The following is a 25,848-nucleotide window of genomic DNA, read 5'->3' as shown; positions in this document are numbered from 1 at the left end:
TTGTATTCCAGGGGTGGATAGTGACCATCTGTGAGAACCTGCCCCAGTGTAAGAAAACTTGTTTTTATTTTTAAATACTTTGGAAAGCTCTTTCAGAGCAGTATAAATGAGTGCCTGGGAGGAGGAGGTTTTGTTCCAGAGCCTTGCCCCCTCACTCGCTCTTGGGGGTCCTGATGAACTCTTGGACCCTGTGGAAGATAAGAGTTAGAGACCTCGGCCTCCTGGTCAGTGGAGCCCTTGGCCTCATGCCTGGTGGGATGAGTGGGCCCAGCTGGGGTTTGAGGTAGGGGAGGCCGTGGCTTGGCCCCAGCAGCTCCAGGGCCCTGGGTTCCTGCCAGAGGCTAGAGAGCAAGCAGCTGCTGCTTTTCCTGGTCCTTGGTAGGGGAGGGTCCTCAGGCCTGCGCGCCAAAGCCTGAAGGATTCTGCTTCTGCCAGCGCCACAGATCCTCACCTGCAACACGGCGAGGTGCGTGCTCAGGGCCCACGGTGGAATGCAGAGCCTCCCCACACTCCACAGCCTGCCCTGGGTGGTCATGCCCAGATCTGATCAGCCCCTCCCTGGCCCCTAACTGCAGGGGTCCGGCCAGCACTCACACATCCTGTCCAGTCCTAAGGCTGCTGTCCACCCCAGCTCCTTGTGGGCCAGGCTGGGGTTGGCGTAACAGGCTGCCACATCACCTTCCCGCCGTGCCACCACCTTGTATGGGATCTGCAAGACAGGAGGTAGTTGGAGCTTAGCTGAGCCGGCCCTGGCCCAGCTGCCGGCCAGGTCTTTAAGAAGCGGAAGTGCAGAGCAGCGGCTTGCCCGCAGGCACCTGGTGCTGGGTGCTGGGCAGGCTGAGGAGACTGGGCAGTGCCAGGTGCCCACAGGAGAGGTGAGTGGGAAGGGCCAAAGCTGCTGTGCTGCTGAGAGCTGGGTGGGGTGAGGTGGGTGGGGCAGGGGGCCTACCTTCTTCCCAGAGGCCTTCTCCATAGCTTGGACCATCTGCAGCACTGAATAGCCTGTGCCCGTGCCCAGGTTGTAGATCTGCCCCGCAGAGAACAGGGTTTATGGAAGGAGCTGGACTGACCACCCCTCTGGGCCTCTCTGCCTGGATCTAGTCCCTCCCCTCCCTCATTTCTCCCTTCTCTTCCTACCCGGCAGCCACACTGCTCTTTCAGCTTCCTCAAGGCTGCAATGTGGCCCTTGGCCAGATCCATGACATGGATGTAATCCCGGACGCCTGCAGAGAAGTGTGTTGGATGGGGAGTCTGTTCCCCCTGACTCTCCCTCCTGGCTCCCACTCCTAGGTCCCCCTGGTCCTAGGCTCACCTGTGCCATCCTCTGTGTCATAGTCATCGCCAAAGACATTCAGGGCCTCCCGTCGCCCTATCGCCACCTGGAGGTGGAGATCAGGTCAGTTCCCCTCAGATCCCAGGCACCAACTATAACCCCAGGGTCACTCCTGTCCCTTCCCTTCTGCCTTACCTGGGAGATGTAAGGCATGAGGTTGTTGGGTATGCCCTGAGGATCCTCGCCGATGCAGCCAGAGGCATGGGCACCTGTGGGGTTGAAATAGCGCAGCAGCACTGCGTTCCAGGTCTGTGGAATGTGGGTCAGGCGGTGAGGCCAGAGGCACAGGCAGTGTGTCCTAACTGAACCCAGAGCCCTCCCCATGCCTATTCTGTTTTTTTTTTTTTTTTTTTTGAGACGGAGTCTCGCTCTGTCGCCCAGGCTGGAGTGCAGTGGCCGGATCTCAGCTCACTGCAAGCTCCGCCTTCCGGGTTCCCGCCATTCTCCTGCCTCAGCCTCCCGAGTAGCTGGGACCACAGGCGCCGCCACCTCGCCCGGCTAATTTTTTGTGTTTTTAGTAGAGACGGGGTTTCGCTGTGTTAGCCAGGATGGTCTCGATCTCCTGACCTTGTGATCCGCCCGTCTCGGCCTCCCAAAGTGCTGGGATTACAGGCTTGAGCCACCGCGCCCGGCCTATTCTGTTTTTTTGAGATGGAGTCTCACTATGGCCCAGACTGGAGTGTAGTGGCCTGATGTGGCTCACTGCAACCTCCGCCTTCCAGGTTCAAGCAATTCTTATGCCTCAGCCTCCCGAAGAGCTGGGACCACAGGCACACACCACCATGCCGGGCTAATGTTTGTATTTTTAGTAGAGATGGGGTTTTACCATGTTGTCCAGGCTGGTCTCAAACTCCTGACCTCAGGTGATCTGCCCACCTGGGCCTCCCAAAATGCTGAGATTACAGGCATGAGCCACCGCGCCTGGCCAGTTGCCTATTCTTTATCTTTAGAAACAAGCAGGGGATGGGGCCCTCCACTGCGACTGCCTGAGCCTTAGCTTCCTCCTTAGCAGGGGTGTTCAGAATCCCACCCTCAGGCTCAGGGTGGGCCATCAATCAGTGGAGCCAGGGCGCTATCAAGGGGGCCCTCACCTTGTCTGCCTGGCACAGGTCCCGGATCATTTCCTCGATGAAGAACTTGGACTTGCCGTAAGGGTTGGTACAGCCACCCGTGGGGTGGGCCTCGTCCAGGGGCAGGTACTGGGGGTTCCCGTACACAGTGGCTGAGCTGCTGAACACCAGGTTCTTCACCCCATGGGCCTTCATGATCTGGCCATGGAGAGGTGGCGTCAGTGGCCTCCGCCTCACACATTACTCCCACCCTGTTATCCTCCACAGGAGAATGGGGCTGAGGTGGGGAAACTGAGACTGGGACATAAAGACCTGAGTCCAGGATGATAGAGCTTGGGCTCTGTGTTTGGCACTGCCTGCCAGACTGGGGCCTAGCTGGGCACCCTCCTAATGTCTCTGCCCTGGCCTCTCACCTCCAGAAGCTGGATGGTCCCAGTCAGGTTAACTCTGTAATAATCCAGAGGCTTCTGCACCGACTCGCCCACAGCCTTGAGCCCCGCAAAGTGGATGACCGCCATAAAGCTGTGCTGCAGGGGCGACATGGCCAGAGATTGCTCTACTGGCCTTAGTCCTTGGCAATGCCCCCGGCCTGCCTGCATCTACCTTTTTTTTCTTTTTTTGACAGTCTTGCTCTGTTGCCCAGGCTGAAGTGCAGTGGTGCCATCTCAACTCACTGCAACCTCCACCTCCCGGGCTCAAGCCATCCTCCCACGCCAGCCTCCCGAGTAGCTGGGACCACAGGTATGGGCTACCATACCCAGCTAATTTTTGTATTTTTCTGTAGAGATGGGTTTTCACCGTGTTGAGCAAGCTGATCTTGAACACCTGGGCTCAAGTGATCTCCTCACCTCGGCCTTCCAAAGTGCTGGAATTACAGGCGTGAGCCACTGTGCCCAGCCTGCACCCACCTTTTTTTTTTTTTTTTTTTTTTTTGAGACGGAGTCTCGCGCTGTTGCCCAGGCTGGAGTGCAGTGGCCGGATCTCAGCTCACTGCAAGCTCCGCCTCCCGGGTTTACACCATTCTCCTGCCTCAGCCTCCCGAGTAGCTGGGACTACAGGCGCCCGCCACCTCGCCCGGCTATTTTTTTGTATTTTTTTAGTAGAGACAGGGTTTCACCGTGTTAGCCAGGATGGTCTCGATCTCCTGACCTCGTGATCTGCCCGTCTCCGCCTCCCAAAGTGCTGGGATTACAGACTTGAGCCACCGCGCCCGGCCTGCACCCACCTTTTTGAAGAGACGCTGTAGGGCTCCCTGGTCCAAAATGTCCATCTCCTCAAACTCCACAGAGCAGCCTGCCAGCTCCTGGACCCGCCGCAGGCTCTCAGGCAGGGAGCCCCCTCCTGGTAGGGTACATGTAGGCCACATCATCACGACATGGGGTGCTGTGTTCCCAGGGACTAGCCATACACATGTTCCCCACCCGGTGGTGGAGGTGGAATCCAGAGTTTTGCTTCTGCCATCCCCTCAAGTAGTCCCAGCCCCACTGCCCTGCTCACCACGGAAGGCGTTATGGAAGTTGTCGATGACCACGGGTAAGTAGCCGGCCTCCAGCAGCTCCAGCACCGTGTGGCTGCCAATGTAGCCAGCGCCACCTGTTACCAGCACCTTCTCTGCCATGGCACCTGGCCCAGGATAGAGTCTCAGAGGTGGCTTGGGCTGCCCGCTCAGAGCTTCCTTCCCACTGGAATCCTGTCCCCTACACTCACTTTGGAAGGAGGCAGCAGTGTGCCCTAGGTACCAGGCTGGCTCAGAAGTCAGCCCTGGGGCAAGTCTGGATACTATCACTTTCTGGCCTTAGGAAATTAGCCTCTTGGCCTCAGTTTCTGCCTCTGTAAAACGGAGCTAATAACTGTATAAACATCATGAGGCAGTGTGAGGGTTCAGTGAGGTGATCTTAAGGGCCCACCACAGCAGAGCTGGGGAGACTGACACAGGCACCTTATTTTCTAGTTCCACTTGTCTTGGAGTTGGAAAGATGGAATCTGAGGATCCACACTTCTTTCTCCAAGGTGACTGAGGAGTGGAGAGTCCTGGGTAGAAGGAAAATGGCAGCAGGATTGGGACTCCAGGGTCCCGGGAAGGAGTGTTCTCTGCTCAGACCCAGGCCTGTCCAATGCCTCCACCTTCGCTAGGTGTAAATTGGCACCTGGGCTCAGTGACTAATACTTCCTGCTCTAGGCGGCCCCCACCCCCTTTCCCTCAAGGGTCAGCTAGGAGGAAGCAGGAAATAGATCACATGGTCTCAAGGATGAGGTCTTTGCCAGGCAGGCTGAGGCCAGCTCAAGGGCAACCACACCGTGGTTGGTCCTGGAGCGGGCCCCACCCAACCCTCGCTCAGTCTCTGCCCATGCCAGGGCCAGCCCGGTCACTCCTGGCTCGGAGTTAGGAATGCCGCCCAACTTAGGCCTCTCTGGGTAGGCCGTGTAGACGTGGACTTGGCCAGGTGCGCACCTCCACCCTGAACAAACTGCGGGCAGAACGGGCGGGACGGGGAGGAAGCCCCAGACACTGAGGCCTTTCATTCCCAGCGACCGGGCCAGCTGCCGCCTTCCTCCACGCTGCCTCTATCCCCTTTTGGGCTCACGCAGCTCCAACTCACTTGACCAAGAGCTCTCTGTGTGCCAGGCTCTGTACCGGGCACTTTTGCATGATTTTCCTGAATTCCCCCAGCATCTCGGTGAGGCAGGTGTTATCACTGGCATTTTACAGATACAAACACTAGGGTCAGAGAGGTGAAACAGTTTCCCTTCGGTCCCACAGCTGGCGACAGCGGGCTGGAATCTGGATCGCCAGGCTTGCAGCCCGGCCCCCTCACCAGGCGGCTCGCCCTTCCCCCACCGCTCCCCGCTGGACTCTGCCCGCCGCGCGGAAGCCGCCCCCGCCCCCGCCCCGCGCCCGGCGCGGCCCCCGAAAGTGGTGGCAGAGAGGCCCTGGGAGGCAGGAAAGCTGGTCTGAGCCCGGCTGCGCCCCAGACCCGCGGAGTGACCTTGCTCAGCCGTCGCCCCCTCGGTTTTCCCAGTCTGCTGGAGGAAAGGGGAGCCGGGCCGTGGGCACTCTAGGGCGGCTGGGTCTCAGGCTGGGCTTTGGGCTGTGGCGCGGAGCGGCGCCGAGCTAGGAGTCCCCAGGCCGGGAATGAATGAACCCCGGCCGCCCCAGCCCAGGCAGCGGGGAACTGGGACAGAGGGGGCGGGCCTGCCCCGTAGGGACTCTGCCAGGAACGCGACCCGCCCCTCGGAAACTCCCTCGCTCCCCGCGGACTCCCCGGCCCCTCGCGAGCCCACCCGGCCCTTCATTCCGCCTCCCGAACCTGCTCGGATTCCCGCGCCCCGCACTGGCTCCAGAGGCACCGCCTCCTGCGCCCGAGCGGCGGGCCCTTTAAGTGCTGACGGCCCATCCCGACCTCGCTCCTCCACGCCCCCAAGGAAACGTGTCACTCTGGTTACGGCCACTACGGGGACGCCGGGAGGACAAAAAATCTCTGCGCTGTGACTGCGACTGCGCGGCGCACGCCCACGAAAAGCGGAAGTGGGCGGTGCCACCCCGCGAGGGGCGCGGCTGGTGCCAGGTCCCGGGAGCGGTTGGGTCCCTGCCGGTGCCCCGGGTCCCCAGGCCAGCTTGTCCCAACCCCTGGAAGAGGGCCGCGCTTCCGAGGGGGCAGGGGGCAGAGGGTAGGGGGCCCACGCCTCCGCCCCACTCTGACCCGTAGGTTGTTTTTTTTTTTTTTTTTTTTTTTTTTTTGAGACGGAGTCTCACGCTGTTGCCCAGGCTGGAGTGCAGTGGCGCGATCTCGGCTCACTGCAAGCTCCGCCTCCTGGGTTCACGCCATTCTCCTGCCTCAGCCTCCTGAGTAGCTGGGACTACAGGCGCCCGCCACCGCGCCCGGCTAATTTTTTGTATTTTTAGTAGAGACGGGGTTTCACTGTGGTCTCGATCTCCTGACCTTGTGATCCGCCCACCTCGGCCTCCCAAAGTGCTGGGATTACAGGCTTGAGCCACCGCGCCCGGCCGACCCGTAGGTTTTCAAACTTGCCGGTGTCTACCAGACCCTGAATTCAAAATCTTGAACTACCCGATCCCACGGGACTAAGACAGGAGAGGGTCGCAGGGGGCCGTGGTGCCGGAAGTCCAGTCTGCAAATAATGGAGGAAGCTGTCAGGCCACACTAGCGGTTCCAGCGTCCTTGGCTCTCAGCCCTCACCGCGGCCCACACCTGCCGGGAATGCTCTGCACTCTGCCTGCCACGACGGCAGGTTAGAAAATGATTTTGTTTGTTTACAATGAAAAGTAGTAGAGCTAAAGGATAATATGCACAAAATGTGACATCCTGCGTGATGAAATCAGAGCAAAGGAGCCCTAAATGCAGGAGCGCACAGGTGTCCCCGCAGCCAAGAATCAGCGCCTGACCGCAGAGCCCGGGGGAACCGACAGGTGAGCGCTCCCGGGCCTGAGAACACCAGGGAGAGGCCGGGCCACCGAGGTCCAAAGCAGCAAGTGTGCCCTCGGGGGAGCTTGTGCAATAGCCCCAGTCACAGAGGCAAAGCTCAGAAACAACCCTGTCGGGTGTTCTGGCCAGCAACTGCTGCAAGCAGCCTCCTGAGTAAGCCCAAAGCCACTGATTTCCAGTCACTATGGATTTGGGGCTCAGGTGGGGAAACAGGGAGGAAATGCAAAGATTAATAAACTAGTTCATAGTCTCCATTTTCCTCTCAGAGTGCAACATGGTAAAGTATTTTCCTCCCCCACGCTCATGTATACACACAGCTGCACAACCGAATGCCGGAATGATTCTGTGCCATTCAACCTTTAATTACATAAGCTGTTTTCAAAAATCACATTCAGCGTGGAGATTTTCTAGAGATGCTGGAGTTGGCAGATGGCCAGCACGAAGCTCTCCACTTTCCACAAATGGTCTCTGCCAGCTTGGGAAGAAGCCCCATGACCTGTGTCCTGAGAAGTCAGAGAGCAAGGGCCCCAAGGCCATGGCAGGGTGGAGCTGTGTAGAGGGCGGCCAGGTGGCCAGCTCACAGATTCCATCCAGAGAGGAGACTCAAGGATCATGCCAAGTAGGGAATGGGGTTCCCACATGTCCTCAGGGATTCAACTCCTGGGCCAGGGTCCATAATGAAGGGAGACTTCAGCCCTCAAAGCCTCTTGCTCCTACTCAGGTCTGGGCAGGAGGTCCTGCTGCCAAGCAGCTCCTCCTGCCCCTCACCTGCTTTCTGCCAGGAGAGACCTGTGTAGAGCTGGCTATGAGGTACCTGCGCCATTTAACCTCATTCTCATTTCCGTGTTCCCATCCATGAATCATCTGTGTGTGCACCTATTTCCATACCATCCCCAGGGCTTCAGGTGGGCAAGGGGCTCAGAGTTTACAGGTAGCCTGAGCCACTTTGGAGCTAGTTTTTCTGTTCAGGACTTGACAGATAAAGTTCCCAGCTTCCAGAAGCTTCTGGAGATTCACACCCTTTGAGAAACAAGTTAGAGGATGTGGTAAGTCATGGGCATAGCCCTCAACACCAGGGAAAACATCAGCATGGATAGACAACTGTGGTACTGAAAAAGTAAAGGTGACGATAAACAGGCTTTTTCCTTGACAGCGGGGCACCAGCTGCCTGTGAGTTCCTGTCTGTCTGGCACCTGGATTATTCCTCTGACTCCCCCTCATGTAAGATGCCCAATCTGTATAATGGTTTGTAGTGCCACTACCAGGGCACAGATCTCATCAGTCTTGTTCAGTACTCCCTCTTCAGGGCCCAGCACAGGGCCTGGCCCACAGAGGTAAAAAACTGATATTCAAGTGAGGATTGTGGGACAGAGAGGGAGGGATAAAAACACCAACTGAAAGGGCCAGGCAGAAACCCTCTGTTCATACAGTAGCTCATATTTGCTGAAATGCACTTGGTGTTCAGCTCTGCGCTAAGCATTCTACATGAGGTTTCTTTTTATTTTTTTATTTTTTGGAGATAGAGTTTTGCTCATGTCGCCCAGGCTGGAGTGCAATGGCGCGCTCTCAGCTCACTGTAACCTCCACCTCCCGGGTTCAAGTGATTCTCCTGCCTCAGCTTCCTAAGTAGCTGGGGTTACAGGTGCCCGCCACCACACCCAGCTAATTTTTGTATTTTTAGTAGAGAAGGGGTTTCACCATGTTGGCCAAGCTGGTCTCCAACTCCTGACCTTAGGTGATCTGCCCGCCCTGGCCTCCCAAAGTGCTGGGATTACAGGCGTGAGCCACCGTGCCCAGCAATTTTTCTATTATTAGTAGAGACAGGGTTTCACCATGTTGGCCAGGCTGGTCTCGAACTCTTGACCTCAGGTGATCCACCCGCCTTGGCTTCCCAAAGTGCTGGGATTACAGGTGTGAGCCACCGCGCCTGGCCCTCTACATATATCTTCTTACTTAATCCTCACAATGGCTCCATGAGATAGATAGCATTATTCTTCCCATTTCTTAGGTTCAGAGAGATGAAATGATTTGTCTGAGGTCTCATAGCCTGTGAGTGGCAGGAGTAGGCTTTAAACCCAGTTCCATCTGATCCTCAAGCACAGATGCTAGTCTGCTTCCGTCCCACCACTGAGGGCCCTGGTGGACTCTGGTAGATCCCTGGTGAGCTGTTTAACGCTACTGTCCGCATTGTACAGAGAACAAAACAAAGCCAAGAGAGAACTGACTCATTTCAGGTCATGAACCTGACCCTTCCCAGGGCCCCTTCCATGTTCCCTGGTGTCTCCTAGGACTGAACTGTCAAAGTCACCCTGACACTCCAGCCTTCTTGTGCTCATGCGTGTGGCCTCACTCAACCCTACTCTCACAAACATTAAAACATTAGATCAAATATCCACAATCCCTGGCACCCTTTCCCTCTTTTGTTTTGTTTTGAAGAGACAGGGTCTTGCTCTTTCATCCACGCTGGAGTACACTGGCAGGATCATAGCTCACTGCAGCCTCAAACTCCTGGGCTCACGTGACCTGCCTCAGCCTCCCAAAGTGCTGAGATTATAGGCATGAGCCACTGTGCCTGGCTAACTCTTTCCCTCTTTACTCCTCCACACTTTAACAACCCCAAATACCCCCATCTGCTTTTGTTCTCAGCTTCAGGCCAAGCCCTGGTCAGTTCAGGGCTGTCGCCACCAGGGGGTGGGCGGGCTTACCGTGTGAATGCCCAAGCCCTCTAGCATGTAGACCAGGTCCTCCGTGGCCAAGTTTCCTGATGCCCCCTGTGCATAGGGACAGCCTCCAAGTCCTGCCACAGAAGAGTCCACGACACTCACTCCCATCTGGAAACATAAGGATGGTGAAACACGGTTGGCACTGGGGACAAGAGCCCACAGAGCTGGGCCTTGCAAACCTCCCAAGCGTCTGTTGCCTGAAATTCTAGAGTCATTCTTTGCTTTGGCTTATGATTCTGTTGACACGAAAATCCCACAGAGACAGTGCTTCTCCCTTTAGTTTCTGCTACACTGTTTCCTCTGCCCGCAGTATCTTTCCTTTCATGGTGGACTCTTACCCTTTAGGTTCCAGTCTGAAAGCTACCTGCTCAGGGAGACCTTTTCTGATCACCAGCCTGACCCCCTCCCAATGCTGAGATTTCAGACCTCTGTTGTTTACTGTGGTTCATTTATTACCCCCCGCTTACCCCCTACCACCTCCAGGCTGGTCTCACTCAGTCAGGGCCTTGTCACATGAGGCCCACATCCCATCTTCCCAGGTCAGTCACCTCCCACTCTCCCAAATGACTATTTCACTTTCTCCTCTCTTGTTAAACCTCTATCACCCCCTTCCCCATCCTCATTCTCATCTGCTGCTTTATGGAAATGGATGCAATCAAAAGAGATGTCTCCATTGACTCCCAACGTCACATCTACCCACCTGCCTACATCTGGGCCTACAGAACCACTGTCCCTCATGCTGCCTGAGATGGACCCCGAGCTCCTAGCCAAGGCCAACCTCTCCACCTTGGCATGAGGCCCATTCCCACCTGCTTCAGAATGTGCTCCAGTAAATCTATCTCTCCCTCTCTCCTGCAACCTGTTACTCCCCTCCACTGGGTCATCCTCACACAGCCTGCGATCTCTCCCATCTTTTACAAACCTTTTTGGAACCCTCTAACCTCCCATTTCTTTCCCCCCATTCAAAGCAAAGTCCCTCAAAAGAGCTGTTCCCATTTAACATCTACCATTCCCACTTGAACCCATTTGAAACAGGTTTGCATCCCCACAACTCCTCCACTGAAACAGCTCTAGTCAAGGCCACTGGTGGCCTCCATGTAGCTAAGTACAAAGGTCAAGTGTCTTCAGCTTTGCACTTGACTAGCTGCATCATCTTGGACACCTTCTCCGTGTGGCTTCCAGGGCTCCACATCCCTTGGTTTTCCTCCTAGTGCTCTGGCCTCAGGTCCTGAGGCCTCGATCCAGTCTTTGCTGGCTCTTCCTCACCTCCCTGATCTTGGCTGGAGCCCTTACTGCTCACTCCTCAGACAGCTTCTCTATCTCCACTCCCTCCCAGTTAATTGCACCCAGGTTAACATACCTGCCTATAGATGTCTCGAGCGTCACAGATCAGACTGCTGAGATCCGGTCACGCACCTCCGCCCTCCAGGTCTCCTTGCCATGTCTCTCACCTGGATTGCTGTAGGCTCCAAACTGGTTTTTCTGCGTCTATAGTGTATTCTCTACACAAGAGCCAGAAGGGCCTCTTTTCTTTCTTTTTTTTTTTTTTTTGATAAGGAGTCTCGCTCTATTGCTCAGGCTGGAGTGCACTGGCACTATCTCAGCTCACTGCAAATCACTGCAACCTCCACCTCCCGGGCTCAAGTGATTCTCATGACTCAGCCTCCCAAATAGCTGGGATTACAGGCCCCCACTACCACACCCAGCTAATTTTTATATTTTTAGTTGAGATGGGGTTTCACCATGTTGGCCGGGTGGTCTCAAACTCCTGACCTCAAGTGATTCACCTGCCTCAGCCTCCCAAAGTGCTGGGATTATGGGTGTGAGCCATCGTGCCCGGCCGAGGAGCCTCTCAAAGGGAACATTCAGATCATCTCCCTCCCCGCCCCTGCTCAAGACTCTCTGTTAGCTTCCCAGCTCAGTCTGAGAGTCAAAGTCCTACAGGGCCCCCGATCTGGCCTTCCTCTAACCCTGACATCTCTGCCCCCTTCTCCTCGGTCACACTGCTCCTGCCACATGCCTCCTCCTGATCCCTGAACATGGCAAGCACACTCCTCCCTCAGGGCTCTGTGCCTGCTTTCCTGGGTGGGGCTCCCTTCCCTCCCGCTCCCTGCTAGGGGTCCGCAGGGCTCACTCCCTTGCTTCCCTCGGGTCTCTCTCAAATGCTTCCTTCTGAGTGAGGCCACTCTACAGAAAGGCCTGGCACTGCCTTAACCTGCTTCATTTTTCTCCACAGTGCTTATGAGCACCTGGCCTGCTGTATGTTTATGTGTTTATTTATTATCTGCCTCATCGTACTAGAGTGTCAGCCTCATGAGGTCAGAGACTCTGTTTTGGTCGCAGCTGAATCCTTAATGCTAAGAACAGTGCCGAGCACACTAGGCACTGTCAGGTTAGGTTTTAATAGGTGAATAAATGGTCTGACAATGTGTTATTTACACGCCTGTAATCTTCCATCCGTCTTCCCCACCCACCATGACATGAGCTCCCAGAGGGCAGGGATTGGGTTTTGTTACTATTATCTAAGTCAGCACTTAACCTGGCACATCGATCCATATTCCTGAAATAACTGATGGAAGAGGGAGGTCAGAGGAAGCTGCTGCCAGACATCACACAGATCAACCTGTTCCCTGATAAGTTTTCAAAAAGGGGATTCTGAGACATCATTGCCAAGAAACAGAGAAGCACAGAGGAGCAGGAGTGTCCCGAGCCTAGTCAGGATGGAGTTTTGCCTCAGACTCACCTGGGCTGTGCAGAATTCCCCTTTACCTGCCTGGCAAGGTCTAGGAGGGGAAGTCACTCTTCCTGACTGCCTGGCCGAGAAACGCATGAGCTGAAGGAAAGCCCAGGAGCCATGGCAGAGTGTCACAGTAAGCCGAGAAATGAGGAGACCACAGAGCTATGAACCTTAACCTTGACAGCCACAACTCTGAGGAAACTGGCCCAGAATGTAACAGAGTCACCTGGCTTAGACACGAACTTCTAGGGGATAATTGAGAGGAAAAAAAAAGTGTCTGGGACTGCCATCACTATCCTAGAGATGGAAGGGTAGGCCAGTGCTACAGCAAGGTAGCCGTGGTCAGACACCAAGAATGTCCCTTCTATCTGGCTGCCAGCCAATGGATCACCATTCTGGACCAGCCCATGAGAAGCAAACCTCAAGGAAAACTAAATCTGAGGGGAACGGCATTGAAGCCTCTCTCTCTGAGTGACCTCTGCTGGCCTCTCTACCTCCTGTCTCCTCACCTGCTTCCGCTACACACTCGCACACTCACAACCCTGTAGGTTGTATGAGTCCTCCCTGAACCCTACATCAGTCCTGAGGTGCAGTTCTGCCCAGTCACCTTTCCTCTTCCCTCGCCAGCAGCTTACTTTATGTCCTTCAAGCTTCACTCAGGCCTTTTCTGCAAATCCTCCTAGATCTCCTCAGCTGGGATGGAGCCCCTCTAGGCTTCCTGAGCCCCATGCTTCCTCCCTTCATGGCATCTGTCATAATGCAGCAGGATTGCCATGTAACTCCCGTGACTGTCTCTGTAACACAGAGGTGTACACTTCACATTTGAGCGGGGTCACCATGACAATGTCCACCATTGCCCGCTCAGAACCTGGCATACTGGCATCAGTAAATGTTTGCTGAAAGAATAAATGATAACAAGCTGTCCTGCCCACCATGACCTTTGGGAGAATGGGCATATGATTTTGATTACCTGCAGGGCCATCAGGGTGTTGGCCAGGGCTTGGCCATAGGTGTCATGGCAGTGGACAGCCAGGGCAGCCGGAGGCACTTCCTGCATGACAGCAGACAGCATGTCTTTCATGATCCCTGGGGTGCCCACACCAATGGTGTCCCCCAGGGAGATCTCGTAGCAGCCCATTGAGTAGAACTTCTTGGTGACCTAAGGAAGCAAGCAGGCACTTGGAGGATACAGAATCCGCCAGCCAGGGGATCCATGCACTCAGAAGCCGGGGACCTTTGCCTGGACAGAACACTTCTGTGTATGAAGCACTCAGTTCCTACCGGATGACATGCTCCTCACAACTCCAACTGGGAACGACGATCCTCTACCTATGATCAGGAGGCGGAGGCTTAAGGGGCAGAGCCAGCCGCTGGAGCCAGCCCACAGTCCTGAAGCTCCAACCCCTGTGCTTTCCTCCCTACCTGTGCCCCTCACACTTCAGTCTTTCACTTACCACCGTCACATCATACTGTCAGACCCAGGTGCTGGAATCAGTGAAGTTGATTCCTTCTGTGTCATTTTATCCTCAGCAATAAAATCCATGAAATCATGGGTCTGAGATGCTAGTTACATTTTTTTTCTTTTTTTTTTTTTTGAGACAAGTTCTCACTCTGTCATTCAGGCTGGAGTACAGTGGTGTGATCTCGGCCTCTCAGGCTCAAGCAATCCTCCCACCTCAGCCTCCCAAGTAACCTGGACCACAGGTGTGTACCACCATGCCCAGCTAATAGTATATATATAATGTATATAATATATAATACATATATTATGCATATAATTATATATTATGTATATAATTGTATATGTAATATATAATGTATATAATTATGTAGTTATATACAATACATATGATATACATTATGATATATAATGTATATTATATAGACATTAATTATATATAATTATAGACATTATATAATTATATATAATTATATACATTATATTATATATGTACAATATATATATTTTTTGAGACAGTCTTGCTCTGTCACCCAGGCTGGAGTGCAGTGGCACAATCTCAGCTCACTGCAACTTCTGCCTCCTGGGTTCAAGTGATTCTCCTGTCTTTTTTTTTTTTTTTTTTTTTTTTTTGAGACGGAGTCTCGCTCTGTCACCCAGGCTGGAGTGCAGTGGCCGGATCTCAGTTCACTGCAAGCTCCGCCTCCCGGGTTCACGCCATTCTCCTGCCTCAGCCTCCCGAGTAGCTGGGACTACAGGCGCCTGCCACCTCGCCCGGCTAAGTTTTTGTATTTTTAGTAGAGACGGGGTTTCACTGTGTTAGCCAGGATGGTCTCGATCTCCTGACCTCGTGATCCGCCCGTCTCGGCCTCCCAAAGTGCTGGGATTACAGGCTTGAGCCACCGCGCCTGGCCTGATTCTCCTGTCTTAGTCTCCCAAGTAGCTGGGATTATAGGCACCTGCCACCACTCCCCGCTAACTTTTTGTATTTTTAGTAGAGACGGGGTTTCACCATGTTGGCCAGGCTGGTCTTGAACGCCTGACCTCAGGTGATCCGCCTGCTTCGGCCTCCCAAAGTGCTGGGATTACAGTCGTAAGCCACCATGCCTGGCCAATAGTTATATTTTTTAATAGAGGTACATCACTATTTAAATTTTTAGAAGCCCATTTGCACACCTCTAAAACCACTGCAAAATGGGTCCATATTGGAATAGGTCCAATATGGGTCCAACTGGAATAAGCCATACTGGAAGAGGGTTGGCCCCTAATCCCATATGACTGGTGAACTTAAAAAAAAGATGGCCTCACCCAAGGAGCTGCTGCCAGCATGGGGCTGCTGGACAAGGTGCGGAGGGATGTGGCGGGGCAGGGGGACCAGAAGACACCAATGATCTGCTGGATAAATGAAATGGTGATGTCGTTTCCCCCAGCGGCCCTGCACAGAGCGGGGCAGCAGTGGCTGGCCTTTAGGGGGCAGCAGGGTGCAGGGGAAGGAGCAGACCCTTGAAGTCACGAGATGCTGGGTTAAAGTCCTAGTTCTGCTGCTCACTAGCTGTGGGCCTTGGCAAGGAACTTAACTTTTCTGAGCTTCAATTTCTGCTTCGGAAAAATGGTGATGACCATTAGGTCATATGGCAAGGACTGGTGCAACTGAGGCTAAGACCTGGAGCAGGGCAGCTACTCTCAAGAAACAGTTGCTACTGTTACCATTCCCCCTATCTGGATGCCACAAAGTATCCTGGGAAGAAGCGGGCTTTGGAGGGAGACAAAATGGGGTTTGATACCTGATTTCACCATTTGTAACCTGTGGCAAATTATTTAGTGTCAGTTTCCTCAACTGTAAAAGGGAATAATAACACCAAATTTGCACAGTGGTTTTGAGGACTAAATGACGTAAGTTCTTGGGCTGGTCAAACTCAATTCCTGTGCCGTGTTCTTCTCAGTGTTGACCTGGTGACTGTTCAGAGGACATCAGGGTTGTGGCCTTTCAATCACTACAAGGAACTGTGGGAACTCCTGGGTAAGGAGCCTCTCCTCAGAGAATCACCTCAACGACCAGACTGGAAACTGAATCAGAGGTTTTCAGGCTGGGTAGAGGCCAGGGGCTTCAAGGACTACATGTCCAGCTAGGAGGGGGTCCTCCAGGGAGCAAGTGCAGAGCTGTGCTCACGGGGGGGAGCTTAATGAAGGAGCTGGGTGAATGAATGAAATCAGGAACCTGCAGGAAAGGGTGGGGAGAGGAACCTATGCACTCAGGGGCAGACAAGGTGGCCAACCCTCACCAAACCCCCCACCCTGACACATGCACACACCTCAGCTACTTTAGCTGGGGAGATCTTCCCTTCATAAGGGCAGCCAAGCACACAGGAGACGTACCTGTGGGAAGACAGGGGAGGAATGAGGTCAGTGTCCTGAGCTCTTTGGCTAGCAGAACTGAAGCAGGGCGTTTAACACACATTTCTGATCAGTGTGCAATCAACACCTGCAGCTGGGCGGAGGAAGGGCAGGGATGGTACAACTCAGTGCCAGCAGGAGGCAGTAGAGAGCAATGGCAGGGAACTGGGGGACAATGGACCTACAGTTCAGGAAGCAGAAGTTGCACAGGCCTCAGGAGTGGCAGCCAAGGATTTACAATAAGCAGAGGAGGAGGAGCTAGACAGGGCAAGGGGAGTAAGCAGCTGGGTTGTACGGTGGGGAGACGGAGCAAAACTACGTGCCAGAGGAGCTGGGGCCAGTAATCCAGAAGGAGACCAAAGACTGGGTAAAACCAAACTCAGAACAAGAGCTAAATTGGATATGAGTCAGTAATAGGCTGCGCTGGCCTGAGGGCCAAGGGATGAGCTGCCCCAGTGAGTTGCTAGAAGATTCATTCATTCATTTATTCGCCTGATGTTTACTGAGTTGCCTGCTATGTGCCAGGAACTGGCATAGAGCAGTGGGCAAGACTGATAAGGTTCCTGCCCTCTCAGAGCTTATCTCAAGTTAGGGAGATGGCCAATAAAAAGGCAACCAAGTAAGTAATGGAGAAACTCTCAGAAGTGATGTGCTACAGAGGAAAGATGGGAAATGATAGAACAAGTGGAGGCCAGCTGTAGTGAGGATCCAGAAAAGACCCCTCTGAGGACAGGATGTTGGAGCCGAAAGAAGCTGGGGGTCTGTGAGAAGAGCATTCCAGGCAGAGAGAAGAGCCTGGAGAAAGCCGTGAGACAGAAGAGCCAGGCGTGCTCCAGACAGAACAAAGGATAGCTGAAGCAGAGAGAGCAAGGGGAAAGGAAGTATGAGATGAGGAGGTCAGCAAGGTGGGCACAGGTCTGATCATGGGTCTTAGGGCTATGGTAAGGAGGGTAGATTTTGGATGTGGGTGACTTCTATTCCCACCCACCCTCTTGGAGCTGAGATGTATTCAAAACCCTTTAGAGTCAAGCAAAGTATTCTGCATATTAAGAGGCTATAGATAATTTTTAATAAACGTTCTATAGATAAATAATTTCAGACTCAAAGATCTCAGTGTACTTTTCCATTTTGATGCTCCCACTTATTCTCCAACCACTGCTGAGCAAGAAAAAGGTAAGAGAGATGCTTAGAAAGACACAGATCTGGAAGTCGGACTGATGTTACTGGAGCCCCTGCTTCCCCATTCATCCACCTGCCCGTCAGTGACTGAGTGCCCACTGTGTGCTAGGCCCCAAGCTGGGAGAGCGGAGCACCCCAGGGACTGGGAGAGATGTGGGCTTTGCCCTCAGGGAGTGCATGGTCTAGTGAGGTGGGGCAGGGAGGGAATTTAACAAGCAGCTAAGTGCTACATTTAGAGGATGTCCCGACACTATGGGTGCCCAGAGAAGGGCGCTAACTCCAGCTGAAGGACTGGAGCAGCTTCTCAGAGGAACTGACTCCCACAAGAAGACCTGAAGGATGAGCAGGAGTTATCTCCGAGAAGCATGATGTGGAGGAAGTGTTCTTTTTTATATTTTGGAGACAGAGGCTCACTCTTTCACCCATGCTGGTGTGCAGTGGCATGATTCTGGCTCGCTTCAGCTTGGACCTCTCAGGCTCAGGTGATCTTCCCACCTTAGCCTCCTGAGTAGCTGGGACTACAGGCACATGCCACCATGCCTGGCTTTTTTTTTTTTTTTTTTTTTGTAAAGCTGGGGTTTCACCATGTTGCCCAGGCCCAGGCTGGTCACAAACTCCTAGGCTGAAGCAACCCGCCCACCTCAGCCTCCGAAGGAAGGTTGTTCTGAGTCTACAGAAAGCACGTGCAAAGGTCCAGAGGCAAGAGAGAGTGGAGGCATGTGACAAACGGAAAGAAGTTCCAGTTGGGCTGGAGTGTACCATGAGGAGGAAGCAGGGGCCAGAAGGGAACTGGAACAGTAGCGCTACTGAAAAGAGCTGGGACCAAATCATGCAGGGTTTGTTAGCCTCATTAAAAAGTCTGCACTTGATTAGTCACTGAAAGCTTTTTAACCGGGAGGGATGTGATCAGATGTGCACTTTTGTGGGATTTTGTTTTTTGTTTTTGAGACAGAGTCTCGCTGTCACCTAGGTTGGAGTGCAATGGTGTGATCTTGGCTCACTGCAACCTCCGCCTTCTGGGTTCAAGTGATTCTCCTGCCTCAGTCTCCTGAGTAGCTGGGATTACAGGTGGCGCGCCACCATGCCTGGCTAATTTTTGTATTTTTAGTAGAGACGGGGTTTCCCCATGTTGGCCAGGCTGGTCTCGAACTCCTGACCTCAGGTGATCCGCCCACCTCGGCCTCCCAAAGTGCTGGGATTACAGGCATGAGTGACCATGTCTAGCCCAGATGTGCACTTTTGAAAGATCATTCTGGCTGCAATTTTTTTTTTTTTCTTTTTTAGACAGAGTTTTGCTCTGTCACCCAGGCTGGAGTACAGTGGTGTGATCTTGGCTCACTGCAACCTCCACCTCCCAGGTTCAAATGATTCTTCTGCCTCAGCCTCCCAAGTAGCTGGAATTACTGCTAATTTTTGTATTTTTAGTAGGGATGGGGTTTCGCCATGTTGGTCAGGCTGGTCTTGAACTCCTGACCTCAGGTGATCCTCCTGCCTTGGCCTCCCAAAGTGCTGGGATTATAGGTGTGAGCCACCATGCCGGGCCTCTGGCTGCAATTTGCACAGCACTGTGACCTTACGGTAGACTATTCACCCTTCCTGGGCCTCAGTTTTGTCATTTATAAAGTGGGGATAACCTACTCCCTGCTGGGCTATTATGAGGTTTCAATTATTATAGATAATACACACACAATGCCTGGAATCACTGATATTAGAGATGTGATGTTGGAAACATAGAAGCCCAGGTAATTCTCCAGGGATGTGTGAAGAGCTAGTTATAAAGCCAGGACTCAACTGATCTCCACAAACTCCAGTTAGTGTCCCGTCTTGCTCGATTCCTCTAGCATGATGGCAGTGGTGCTATCATGGCTCACTGCAGCCTCGAACTCCTGGTCTCAAGCCATCCTCTGCCTCAGTCTCCCAAGTTGCTAGGACTACAGGTGCATGCCATAATGGTCAGCTGGTAAACTGACCCAAAATTCAGATTTGAGAGAAGGTACTTGCTAGGATTTCTTCTGACCACACTTATTTGGGAAAAGACGTCTAGGTGTGGAGTTTGGGCTGCCCCCCACCAAGATAAGAAGTTTGTGGCAGGAGGACCACTTGAGTCAGAGTCTAGCCCCATTCCAGAACGGTACAGAGGAAACGATACCAATGTGCTCTGACTCACCCCCGCACAGAAATATTGGCTGATTGTGCTGCCTTCAAGATCGCGTCAAACCTCTGAAAACTCTCCTCTATGGAACAATTGATGTTCTTCTTGGTGAAAAGCTCTGAGGCAGCTCCAAAGATGCTGACTTCCTTGGCTCCAGCAGCAACCTGCCAACATCCAGGTGAACTCCTTTCAGCACTTTTCTCTTTTTTTTTTTTTTTTTTTTGAGACAGAGTCTTGCTTTGTCACCCAGACTGGAGTGTAGTGGCACGATCTTGGCTCACTGCAACCTCCGCCTCCCAGGTTCAAGTGATTCCCCTGCCTCAGCCTCCTGAGTAGCTGGGATTACAGGCGCCCGCCACCACGCCTGGCTAATTTTTATATTTTTAGTAGAGACAGGGTTTCACCATGTTGGTCAGGCTGGTTTCGAACTCCTGACCTTGTGATCCACCCGCCTCGGTCTCCCAAAGTACTGGGATTACAGGTGGAAGCCACCACGCCCGGCCAGCACTTTCTTGTTTAAGGAACACTGGCACAGAGTGGCAAAAAATTTCTCTGAAGGTAAATTTTATGTTATGTGAATGTTATGGGTTGACTTGTGTCCTCCTAAAAAGACATGTTGAAGGATTAAAACCCAGCACACCTCAGAATGTGACCTTATTTGGAAACAGGGTCATTGCAGATATAATTAGTTAAGATGAAGCCATACTGGAATAGGGTGGGCCCCAATCCCATATGACTGGTGACCTTGAAAAAAGATGGCCAGCCGGGCGTGGTGGCTCATGCCTGTAATCTCAGCATTTTGGGAGGCCGAGGCGGGCAGATCACGAGGTCAGGAGATCGAGACCATCCTGGCTAACACAGTGAAACCGCGTCTGTACCAAAAATGCAAAAAATTAGCCGGGTGTGGTGGTGGACGCCTGTAGTCCCAGCTACTCTGGAGGCTGAGGCAGGTGAATTGCTTGAACCTGGGAGGCGGAGCTTGCAGTGAGCCGAGATTGTGCCACTGTACACCAGCCTGGGCGACAGAGCAAGACTCTGTATAAAAAAAACAAAAACAAAAGATGGCCATGTAAAGACACAGAGACACAGAAAAGGTGGCCCTGGGAAGATGGAGGCAGAGACTGGAGAGATGCATCTACAAGCCAGGCAATGCCAAGGACTGCTGGCCACCACCAGAGCCCAGGAGAGAGGCATGGGACGGATTCTCCCAGAGGCCTCAGAAGGAACCAATCCTGCTGACACCTTGATTTGGGACTTCTGGCCTCCAGAACTGTGAGAGAATAAACTCCTGTTGTTTTAAGCCACCCAATTTGTAGTGCTTGCTTTTTTTTTTTTGAGACAGAGTCTCGCTCTGTCACCCAGGCTGGAATGCAGTGGCATGGTCTTGGCTCACTGCAACCTCCGCCTTCTGGGTTCAAGTGATTCTGCTGCCTCAGCCTCCCGAGTAGCTAGGATTACAGGCGCCTGCCACTACGCCCGGCTAATTTTTTGTATTTTTAGTAGAGATGGGGTTCCACTGTGTTAGCCAGGATGGTCTCGATCTCCTGACCTCGTGATCTGCCCACCTTGGCCTCCCAAAGTGCTGGGATTACAGGCGTGAGCCACTGCGCCCAGCCTGTAGTGCTTTCTTACAGTAGCAGTAGGAAACAAACACAGTAATTTCTCTTAATTAAAAAAAAAAAAAAAAAACTTTGACTTTCCCCAAGGAAACCACCACCACCGCCATCACCACCCTGGAAGTCACTCTTGAGAAAACGCTTTTTTTTCTTTTTCTTGCTCTGTCACCCAGGCTGGATGAGTGCAGCAGTGTTATCATGGCTCACTGCAGCCTCGAACTCCTAGTCTCAAGCCATCCTGTGCCTCAGTCTCCTGAGTAGCTAGGACTACAGGTGCATGCCATCACAGCCAGCTAATTAATTTTTTTTTTTTTTTTTTTTTTGTAGAGACAAGGTCTCCTTATGGTCTGGTCCATAAAGCGGGTCTCAAGCTGGTCTCAAGCTTCTGGCCTCAAGCTGTCCTCCTGCCTCAGCCTCCCAAAGTGCTGGGATTATAGATGTGAGCCACTGTGCCCAGCCAAATAAAGGTTTTTGCCTAAATCCAGAACCGACATCTCCAAAGATGTTCTTGTCTAAAATTGTAAGAAAGTTGGCAGATGCCAGCAACTACTGTTGAAACTTGTGGAGAGCTTGATTACCTTTCTCTAATGAAGTGGATAATCAAAAGAGCTATCATTTATTAAGCAGTTACCTTTTATCAGGCTCTTGCTAAGCAATGTACATGCATCCTATCTTCTGAAATGCTCACAACTTCAGGTATTATCATTTAGCCCTATTTTATAGGCTTGTCAACTTGTCAACATCACAGAACAGTGAGTGGCAGGGCCAGGTCTGCCCCAGGGTCTGGCTGACAGACAAGCTGTTCAGATGGACGTCCCAGGACAGGGGACTGAGGCCCCAAGACAAGGCAGGGACCAATGCCATCAATCTCATTTCAGGAGCCCCCACCAACAAGCTATCCTCTTACCGCTGCCTCGAAGCCTTTCAAATTGGGGATCAGGACTGGGTAGGTGATGCCAGGAAACTTCTGAATGCCCTTCAAGACTTCAGCATGGTCAGCCATCTAGGAACCAAGGGAGACACTGTCAAGCCATCACCAAGAGCAGGCAGAGAGTTCAGTTAGAGAAAACCTTTTCATCACAAAGCCTCTGATCTCCAGAACTCTTAGAGAGTAATTCCTTCTGCAGAGCTGAGTCTCTCCAGTACTTTCACTGTTTGACTTCTGCTGAGTCCCAAGGGCCCGTGGTTTGGGTGAGATCCCAGTTTCTCCATAGGGCCCATACTGCCAGCTTTACATATGCAGAAACAGCAGGAATACTACTGCCAGCCATTTATTGAGAACGTACTCTGGGCCAGGCCCTGAGCTCAGCTGTGTGTTAAACACTCCTTTGTAACAGGATGTATCTTCTCCACTTAACTATCTTTGTGAAGCAGGAGTTGTCAGTCTTCCTCTTTTACAAACAAAGAAACCACAGACAGGCATAGAGGGTCTTAGACTTTAGGGCTAGAAGAGGTCATCTCTAATATCGAGGAGGGGAAAGGCCTTAGCAATGTCACTGAGCAAGTCAGATGAGCAGAGCCAAGACTGAACCCAAGGCCCTGAATCCTGGGCCATGTTCTTTTGCTGCAACACAGTGCTATGAATCACCTGAGACCTCTCAAAGCCAGGGGCTTGGAAACCTATGGCCTTGACTTCTACTTGCTTCAAAGGCAAATGCAAAACTTTTCATCCCTGGAGAAAGGCCTCTCATTGAGGGCTAGGGCTCACCTGGGGAACCCACTTAGGAGACACAAAGCTGGTTGCTTCTATAACAGAGAGTCCTGCTTCAGAAAGCATGTCTATCAGCTTGATTTTCACTGGAGTAGATACGATATTCTATAGTGGAGAAACACCAGGTCAGCAAAGTTAGTATTAAAACAGCCTTAGAATGCAGTACCTGTTAGTTCAAGTACTATAGATAATTTTTTGCAGTGAATGCAGCTTCTCACCTGAAAAAGAATTATTTACATAGAAACATTATTCCGCCATGCAGGTTTTCCCATAAGTAAATGTGTGTTAATTTATAATCCCATCATAAACAAATTGAGAGCAACGTGTGACGGCCTGAAAGGGCAGAGATGACTAACCCTCTAGGGGGTATGGGATGGGGCCCCGAAAGTATCACACCCTCCTCTCTTCTGTCTCCCAACTGGCACAGGACTTCAGCCTCATGTGTTCAGCGTACAGCTTCTTTATCTTCCTCCCCACCATGTCCAGTAGCTCACCAGATTCTATGGATTCCTCTTTCCAAATCTACCATCATTATTCTGTATATAACATGCCATGGTCTCATGCCACTAATTCATCCTACACAGGAATCCTCCTAAAATGCAGCTTCCAATCTTCCATTCTCCTGCATCAAAAGCTTTCTATGGCTCCCTAAGATTTACAGGATTAGGCAACAAATTCTAAGAACTCCAGGTCCAGGAGGACACATTGGCTCACGCCTGTAATCCCAGCACTTTGGGAGGCTGAGGCAGGTAGATTGTTTAAGCTTAGGAGTTTGAGACCAGCCTGGGCAACACGGTGAAAAATACAAAAGTTAGCCAGGCGTGGTGGCACGTGTGTGATCCGGCTACTCAGGAGGCTGAGGTGGGAGGATCGCTGGACCCTGGGAAGTCAAGGCTGCAGTGAGCAATAATTGTGCCACTGCACTGAGTGACACAGATCAAGACCCTGTCTCAAACAAAAAGAACACACAAAAAAACTCCAGGCCCTTCTTACTAGGTCCTCCCTTCGCCTGCCTTCTCCAATTTCTCTCCCACTGCTCTAACTTAATCTATTCCATATATATATACATATATATATATATATATATATATTTTTTTTTTTTTTTTTTTTTTTTGAGATGGAGTCTTGCTCTATTGCTCAGGCTGGAGTGCAGCGGCACAATCTCGGCTCACTGCAACCTCCGCCTTCCGGGTTCAAGCAATTCTCCTGCCTCAGCCTCCAGAGTAGCTGGGATTACATGCACATGCCACCACCATGGCTCATTTATTTTAGTAGAGATGGGGTTTTACCATGTTGGCCAGGCTGGTCTCAAACTCCTGACCTCAGGTGATCTGCCTGCCTCAGCCTCCCAAAGTGCCAGTATTACAGGCATCATGCCCAGCCTGTTAAATAATTTTTGAAAAGCCCTCCATGTTCCAGGCATTGTGCTAGGTGCCAGGGATACAGTGATAAGCAGAACAGATAGGATTCTGCCTTCCAGGAACTTACACACTATTGTTTCCAACAAGCACTCACTATTAAAGCTAGGATGGATGTGCTAAAAGAAAAAAAAAAAAGGAAAGAAAAAAAGCTTTTCTTATTGAAAAATAATCAATATATGATTCTTTCAGAAAAACATGCCAAAAACAAAAGAAAACTACCCTTAGAACCTCTGGTGATAACACTATTAACACCCTGGTGTGTAACTTTCTAGATCTGTGCAGTCCAATATGTCACTAGTCACATGTGGTTATTTCAATTTAATAAAAATTGTGTAAAAATAAAAATTCAATTCCTTGGCCACACTAGTCACATCTCAAGTTCTCAAGGACCACATGGGTGTAGTGGCCACCACATGGAAAGGCTCACGTCCAGAATATTTCCATCTTCACAGAAAGTGCTGGTCTAGGTCCTAGTGTAGATAAATGTTCCCATATGTATACAAACTTTTTTCTTACATAAAAGTGTAAGATAAAAAAATACATGGCAGGGCGCAGTGGCTCATGCCTGTAATCCCAGCACTTTGGGAGGCCGAGGCAGGTGGATCACCTGAGGTTGGGAGTTCAAGACCAGCCTGGCCAACCTGGTGAAACTTCGTCTCTACTAAAAATACAAAAATTACCTGGGCATGGTGGTGGAGTCCTGTAATCCTTGCTACTCGGGAGGCTGAGGCAGGAGAATCACTTGAACCGGGAAGGTGGAGGATGTGGTGAGCCAAGATTGTGCCACTGCACTACAGCCTGGGTGACAGAGTGAGACGCTGTCTCCCCCACCAAAAAAAAAAAAAAAATACACACACACACACACACACACACAAACACGCACACGCACTATTTTTGTTTGGAGACAGAATTGTGCTGTCACCCAGGCTGGAGTACAGTGGCACGATCTCGACTCACTACAACCTCTGCCTTCCGGGTTCAAGTAATTCTCGTGCCTCAGCCTTAGGATTGCAGGTGTGCGCCATCACACCCAGCTAATTTTTTTTTTTTTTTTTTTTTTTTAAGTAGAGACAGGGTTTCACTATATTGGCCAGCCTGGTCTCAAACTCCCAGCTTCAAGTGATCTGCCTGCCTCAGCCTCCTGAAGTGCTGGGATTACAGGCATCATGCCCAGCCACACGCACTCTTTTATAACCTGCTTGAGTCACTTTATATATACCTATGTTATTAATGGCTTCATAATATTTCATTTTACAAGAAGTCCATAATGTATCTGACCCAACTTTCCTCATATGAAACATTTAGGTTGTTTCCAACAGTTCTGCGCTTACCAACAGGTTCATAAGGAACACCTCCAAGGCTAAATCTCTACATTTGGCCTTCATGACTTGCTTTGGATAAATCCCATTACATGGAATTGCTGGGTCTAAAGGCATGCCCTCACCTTCACTCCACACCACCTAACCCACCCCACTGGGCTGTGGACCTGGGGACACCAAACCTGTTGCACCACCATTCAATTTATGTATATATATGTATATACATTTTTTTTAATAAGATGGAGTCTTGTTATGTTGCCCAGACTGGTCTCAAACTCCTGGGCTCAAG

General features: G+C 51.7%; 2 protein-coding genes and 1 long non-coding RNA gene across 7 annotated transcripts in view; 1 reads left to right on the top strand and 2 right to left on the bottom strand.

Annotated features, from left to right (window-relative positions):
• Positions 1-42: 42 nt before the first annotated feature.
• Positions 43-5,106, bottom strand: LOC105494433 (UDP-galactose-4-epimerase). 2 transcript variants are annotated; one of them, XM_011762829.3, is made up of 11 exons: positions 5,004-5,106; positions 3,901-4,026; positions 3,629-3,744; positions 2,817-2,930; positions 2,425-2,601; positions 1,469-1,582; positions 1,313-1,379; positions 1,138-1,223; positions 950-1,027; positions 595-709; positions 43-451 (listed from the first exon to the last, which is right to left on the bottom strand). In XM_011762829.3, exons 1-11 carry the CDS (start codon positions 5,104-5,106, stop codon positions 393-395), a joined length of 1,155 nt encoding a protein of 384 aa, XP_011761131.2. In that variant the 3' UTR covers positions 43-392. The 2 variants fall into 2 exon arrangements, with proteins under 2 accessions (XP_011761131.2, XP_070954798.1); XM_071098697.1 differs by lacking the exon at positions 950-1,027.
• Positions 5,107-5,972: 866 nt separating this feature from the next.
• Positions 5,973-7,850, top strand: LOC139363835 (uncharacterized). The gene is made up of 2 exons (XR_011624886.1): positions 5,973-6,110; positions 6,421-7,850. It is a non-coding gene; the product is annotated as an uncharacterized lncRNA (long non-coding RNA).
• LOC105494435 (3-hydroxy-3-methylglutaryl-CoA lyase) overlaps positions 7,187-25,848 on the bottom strand; it is a 39,985-nt gene continuing 21,323 nt past the window's right edge. For 3 of the 4 annotated variants that reach the window (XM_024796768.2, XM_011762836.3, XM_011762837.2), the window contains 7 exons: positions 22,817-22,924; positions 22,016-22,111; positions 19,508-19,656; positions 16,080-16,143; positions 13,279-13,467; positions 9,554-9,679; positions 7,187-7,868 (listed from right to left, as the gene is read on the bottom strand). In XM_024796768.2, the coding sequence (XP_024652536.2) occupies positions 7,767-7,868; positions 9,554-9,679; positions 13,279-13,467; positions 16,080-16,143; positions 19,508-19,656; positions 22,016-22,111; positions 22,817-22,924 (834 nt within the window). In that variant the 3' untranslated portion in view covers positions 7,187-7,766. The other variant, XM_071098708.1, reaches the window with a different exon arrangement.

Source organism: Macaca nemestrina, chromosome 1 (genome assembly GCF_043159975.1).
Source record: "Macaca nemestrina isolate mMacNem1 chromosome 1, mMacNem.hap1, whole genome shotgun sequence".
NCBI classification, from domain to species: Eukaryota; Metazoa; Chordata; class Mammalia; order Primates; family Cercopithecidae; genus Macaca; species Macaca nemestrina.
Note: the sequence above shows the minus strand (reverse complement) of the source record. Positions and strands in the feature narration are given on the sequence as shown.